This window comes from Athene cunicularia (genome assembly GCF_003259725.1).
Source record: "Athene cunicularia isolate RWA chromosome 2 unlocalized genomic scaffold, athCun1 chr2_part1, whole genome shotgun sequence".
NCBI classification, from domain to species: Eukaryota; Metazoa; Chordata; class Aves; order Strigiformes; family Strigidae; genus Athene; species Athene cunicularia.
Genome location: NW_020799095.1, coordinates 129,614,798 through 129,620,797, shown reverse-complemented (window position 1 = coordinate 129,620,797; position 6,000 = coordinate 129,614,798). Strand labels below are relative to the sequence as shown.

General features: G+C 38.1%; 1 protein-coding gene across 1 annotated transcript in view; it reads right to left on the bottom strand.

The window, feature by feature from the left end:
* Positions 1-4,707: 4,707 nt before the first annotated feature.
* Positions 4,708-6,000, bottom strand: part of CPQ (carboxypeptidase Q) — a 138,783-nt gene continuing 137,490 nt past the window's right edge. The window contains exon 7 of the mRNA XM_026843569.1: positions 4,708-5,319. Coding sequence (XP_026699370.1) covers positions 5,159-5,319 — 161 coding nt within the window. The 3' untranslated portion in view covers positions 4,708-5,158. The remainder of the gene's footprint in view (positions 5,320-6,000) is intronic.

Sequence of the window (6,000 nt, the reverse complement as noted above, 5' to 3'; positions counted from 1 at the left end):
CCATTATTTTCTCATTTCTCTCTCTTGAATTTGCAGTCCAGAGTGTTACATATATTCAGTGAAAAACTTTTGCACAAAATTTTACATTTCAGCTTTAAAATTACCTCAGTAGTATAAAAAGAAAGTAGCATTTATGGGCAGAACAGCTTGGCTGATGTAAGAACTGCTGTATCCCAAACTTAACGTTAGGGCTGACCGGCTGCATGGCTTTTGGAAAACCATTTGACCAATTCTCTTTTCCCATACTGCCTCACAGTACGGCCACTGATTTTGTGAAAAAGACTTACCAAGTTTGTGACAGTCCAAAGCTGTGAAATGATATATATAGACGGCATTGCGTGTGACCATTTCACATACATAATTGTCCCACATCATTCCTGGATGCAGAGTACCATTAGTTTAAAATGGACATGCCTAATGTCCAAATTCTATTTTGAAATAGCAGTATCTGGAGAAGGAATATTTTTTTTTGTTTGTCATGACAAATAGTAAATGCAAATAGTATGCAAATGCAAGTAATGCAAGTAATGCAAATGCACACAGTAATTACTAAAAGACACATTTTACAGAATAATTCTCACGCAGCTAAAAGGCTGCTTCTTACTGTTCTCCTCCAACTGAACCTCACCTTTACTGTGAACTGACATTTTACATGCATCATGTATTTTAATGCAGTGTTGTTATATCAGGCTACACCAAACATAAGCACCAAACACCACTACCAACATTTAACAGTGAAACTGAAGTAGGTTTAGGTAGTGTTCCCCAAATCATCCAGCAAAGCAGAGTAAAACATTGGTACTTGAAGCCACAGTCACTGCCTCAGTGTTACCTTGTTCCAATTTTTGTGGTCCCTCCCCCAGAGCTTCCCTCTTTGGTTTCCATACACCTGATTTTCACATAGTTACACAAACTGGTGATGAAAACTCACTGTATTGATCACAAAGCTGTCTGCCAGTAACATAGCCCAGCGATAATGGCAAGTGGTGTCCCTGATGAAGCTCTCACCCTTGTGCTTATGTGTTGCTCCTCAGAGTCATCTCAATTGCATCTTGCAATTCCTGAGCCCCAAGGCACAAGATACACAGATTTTTTCAGTTGCTTAGTAATTCCTAATATTCATATCACAGCACAGATGCTGAGAAAGACAGAGTGAAAGACTGAAAAACCCCCAGAAAATAGAAACTTAACATAAACTTCACTGTCCTGAAGTGAAATCAAACTGCAAGCTAAACACAGAGCTGGATATAAAGTTGTCATCAAGGTCCTTCCTCCAACGGCAAAGAGAATTACTAAGAAGAGAGGCACTTTTAGGCCTTAATTAGGTGCTAGCACAATGTATTTATCAACCAGTTGTATCTACAAATCACAGCTCCGTGGCTGGCCAAACCTCTGTGCAAAAGGGCTGGAGTTTCCAGAAGTAATGACCATGAAAGAATAAGGTGTGCATATGTACAGTGCTTCCATGCATTTGCTACAGACAGAAGATTACCAAAGGTGTAAATTAAAACATTTCTGTAAGTGTGGTGCAGAGATAAAAGGGACCAGAGCACAAAATACTATCCCATTCTATTATATTATATGTGATCAAGCTCTCCTATCATGTTGCAGAAATGAATAAAAAAAAAGAAGATGCTTCTCTTCCAGAAAGTCTTAAATTTTCCCATTCAAGAGCTGCAATGCATGTATCATTAATTTCTATGCAGAAAACATTGTTCACTTCAACCAGCAATTAGTGGTAACATTTCTATCCTGTGCAGTGATGAGAATTTTATGCTAATCATTACATAGCAGTAAATTAATCATTTGGGCACATTTAGATGGTATGTATATTTCATGAGACAGATATAGATATCAAGATCAGTTTGATATTTACTCATGGTAAATGAAAGTGTCTCAAATCATTATGGGGGAAGCATGCTAACTAAATACACAGCCATCAGTGTTTGCAGTGTAGCAGCAGCAGAAGCACCACTTCATCTCTTGTTCCAGGGAATAGCTCTCTTTCTTTGTTTTCAATTATTTTAAGGGAGGTAAAAAATCTTGTGAGATCACATAGAACTGAATCATTCAAAGAGACAGTGAAACTCCAATAATGCCTTGACACATGAAGGACAAAAGCACCAACTCAGTTTCCTATCCTGCAATTCTTCCTCTATTACTGGCAAAATTACCTACATTACATTATGCAGTATTGAAAAGAGACTTTTCATCAGCATTTGTGCTATAGTCTAGTCGGGTAAATGAATAATGTATTCAACTCATCCCTCTGTAACTATGTCTGAAAGCTTTGAGTTGTAGCAGAAAGGAAGGCTACCCAGGGGCCTTCCTTCTCAGCAGATGCAAGAGATTTGTAATACCTTGAGGAAAATGTTTATTTGAAATTTAAATTTTTGACATATATTTAAATACTACCCGTGGGTTTTTTTAACTCTCAGCTCACAGATCTTTGCAGGTGAAAAGCAATCTGGTCCAAAGCTGACAGTGTTTTATTTTATTGGAGGGAAATGTACACATGGTCCCTTTATCTTAGAGTGTTGTCAAAATACTTACGAAAAGCACAAATTTATGGCAGCTGATCCTGACAATAATAGTAATATAAATAATATCCTCATCTACAACTTTCTCAACTAAAGTTGAGAAAGATTCTCAAAGATCAAAGGTGGCATGCCAATGGGAAGCAAAGTTATGTTGGCTTACCTGGATCGCTTCAGAAGAGTCCTTGAATTGAAAATTGACCAACTGATATATGTTTAATTGCCACCAACTGAAACATCATAATTGCTACATTGGCAGCAATAAAGATAAGCTATTGCACAGAAGGTACAACATCCCACTGGGAAAGGAAATAAATTTATTAAAATCTCTTTGTTGATGGAAATTTCTGAGAGCAGTAATCTGAATAGACAGGTTATCAGGACAGCACTGTGAACAGCTGAACTTTTAGGTTTGAGAACTACTATAGATCAGACAAATAAGAATGGGTGAATCAAAAAGACAATGTCTTATTTTAATGAGATATGTTTTTACATGTAAAAAATCTTTGTTTTTCAATTTGAGAACTAAAATATTTTAATTTCACTATTTCTATAAAAATAAGATGGCAATTCTGATTTTTTAACATATTTTTCGAAATCCACTCTGCAATGCTTCTCTCTAGAGTTAAAGTTGACATTATAAAGGTTAACTTTTCAGCAGGGGTCTTACGGTCTTAATTTTGACAGCCTATTTTATGTAGCCTAGGAGCCAACAAACACATCTTGGGATGTGCTGTGGTGCCATGTGCATACTGCAGCATTCTTCTCTGCAGAGAGTATTCTTGTCTCCAGAGATTCTCCATTTGACTTAAGGCAATGGAGAAAAACACAAATAAACCCCCTGTCCAAGTGAACACAGGTTAAGATTTGTAACAATAAATGTAACTTCATGAAAAAACCTTTCTGAGTCTCTGATGTACAAAGTGGCATACCTTGCAGAGAAGAAGATGTGGAATGCAGTTCAGGAAAGTCAGTAATATTCTGTGAAGGCTGGGTTTAGAGACAGCTGAGGATCTGTCAGTGGTGAGTACCACCAGCTATGCTCTTGTCAAGCAAATCAGAAAAAAGAAGCATAGGCATCATGCCTTGAAAGCAGAGTAAAGTTTTGCTAATTTTATTTCAATATGTTTCTTTAAAAAGAAAGAGCAGAGTATCTCCAGGTGACTCTTATGTTCCTGAAATGATTTGGATGGAAAAATGAAATATTTAATAAATTTGATGTAAAACCTATTATCATGGTAAACATAACATGGTTATTAATTCTATAAAAATGAATGGCTCATCACTCAGCTATTGCTCCACTATGGACCTGATTAACAGCACCAGGGACTGCCTGCCATTTGGTTTAATACTCTGTGTTGTTCCTTATGTTAGTTGCTTGGTGTTGATTATATTGCAGCAGTTATTCAAATCAGTAAGATTGTTTGTTGTAAAACTTAAAATCACAAACGAGGATCATGTCACAAAAAAATGAGCAGAAATCATCTACCTTAAAGTATTTCCCAACATCAGTTATCTACAGATACCTCTGAAACTCATCTGAATATTCATAACATTCAAGCAGGAAGAAAAAACAACACCAAAGCTCAACAAACTATACAAGAATCAAATTCCTAGATTAATCCCTCCATCAAAATGCATATGTACCAGCACCCTCTCACCCATCTTCTATCAGGGGAGAGAATTCCCACAAGAGAGGGGCAGCCGGGAATGGCTTCAGCAGCCTGAATCAAAATCAGCTCTTACACTTTGTTTGGATATCAGCTGGCAGGTAGTGAAGGTCACAAATCACAGCTGTGATGTTGTTTCTGAAACATCATGGCATTTCAGAGAAAAACTGCCATATGAAATTCTCTGTATGTCACTTTGGCGAGTCTTTCATCAGAAATAAAAGGACACGCACAGCTTTACACAGAGAGGTGCCCAAAGAAACACAGGAGATCTGGGAGTCCTGTGGTTGACTTTTGGTCCTCTACGTCCTGGTTTATGTGAGTCTCACATGAAGCAACCCTTAATAAAATTTAACAGTAGGAGCTGAATGAACTGTTAAAAACTCTATTACTTTAGCGTTTTGACTATTATTTGACCATTTTACCATATATTACCATTAAAACAGCCAAGACTAATTTGTCCTATAACCTGAAAACTGTATAGAAACTACAGTATTACCTTAAGAGGGTAAAAAGAAAGGGCTGTTTTATTAATAGTACATCATTCTAACGCGCAGAGTGAAAGACAGAAAGCAAGCCCATAAAAGTGTACACTAACTCAATATATTAGTTATTCTGATGCAGCAAATTTATTTAGTATAGTCTTCCTGCTGCACAGGATCACTTTGCATACAAATGGTTATTATATCATAGTCAAAGAGGTATCATACCTTCGTCAGAAATTTTAAAGGCACTTAAAGAAAGAAATTTTAAGTGAGAATCACAAATGGAAGGTATCAAAACAACAAAAAGGAACAGGAACATGTAGAAGAGCATGTGCTTTGAGGAAAACAGACACAATAATGCACAAAATCGGGGTGAAAAACAGAATTTCCCACAGCTGTAGACCACATGCATTAGTGGACTCACAATCTTTACTGAAGAACAGAAATCTTCTTTCTTGCTGTTTTATTACCTTGGCAACATCTCCTCCATGTCAGCAATTACATAGGAGACAACAGTCCAAACAGCAGCACAGAGATTCATCTGGTTTGGATCCTGAACTGTCATCGTGTCCCCTTGAGAATGATGAAACCAGAAGTATTTACTGATGTCATCATGCAAGCTGGCACCTACAGAGAAAAATGGGCAATATTCCATTTTAAGAATACAAATATTTAGAGAGCCATATAAACTTGAATCCTTTCCTGGCCTGTTTATGATTAAATCCACATGCAACTGTGTGAAGTTCCACATAATAACTGCACAGAGCTGTGGCATGTGCAGTTTGTAGGTTTTAAGTTAATTGATTTAAGTGAGCATGAGGCAGCAAAAATTCACACCGGGGAAAATCTGGCCTTCCCCTGGGAGACTCATTTCCTCAGCAACAGTATAAATCCATTTTCCTCTAAGACTACCAAAGACCAAGCGGGAAAACCCCTACAGTAACCCCACATGCAGCCGTGCTTCTTCCATTCTTCATCCCACGGCTCCAATGCTGAGTTACGACTGAGTTATGGAATCTCTCCTTGCTGTTATTTGTCTCGGGGAACGCTTCAGAATTTGCTTCTGGTTTTGAGCCTCTGTTCATCACAAGGATGTGCTGTTTCAGAGCTGTTTTCCAGATAACCTGGGGTAACCCAGCTAGCCCTGGACTACATTACCCTTGCAGTCAGGAGTCCTCATCAGCTGGGGCAGAAGCAAGTTAGGTGAAACCACAGTTCTTCCCATTCAGGATCAACTGGACTCCCTCTGGGGGCACACGGGCAGGGAAAGGACAACTCTTCCCTCAGTCAGGTGGGCTCAGGGAGCAC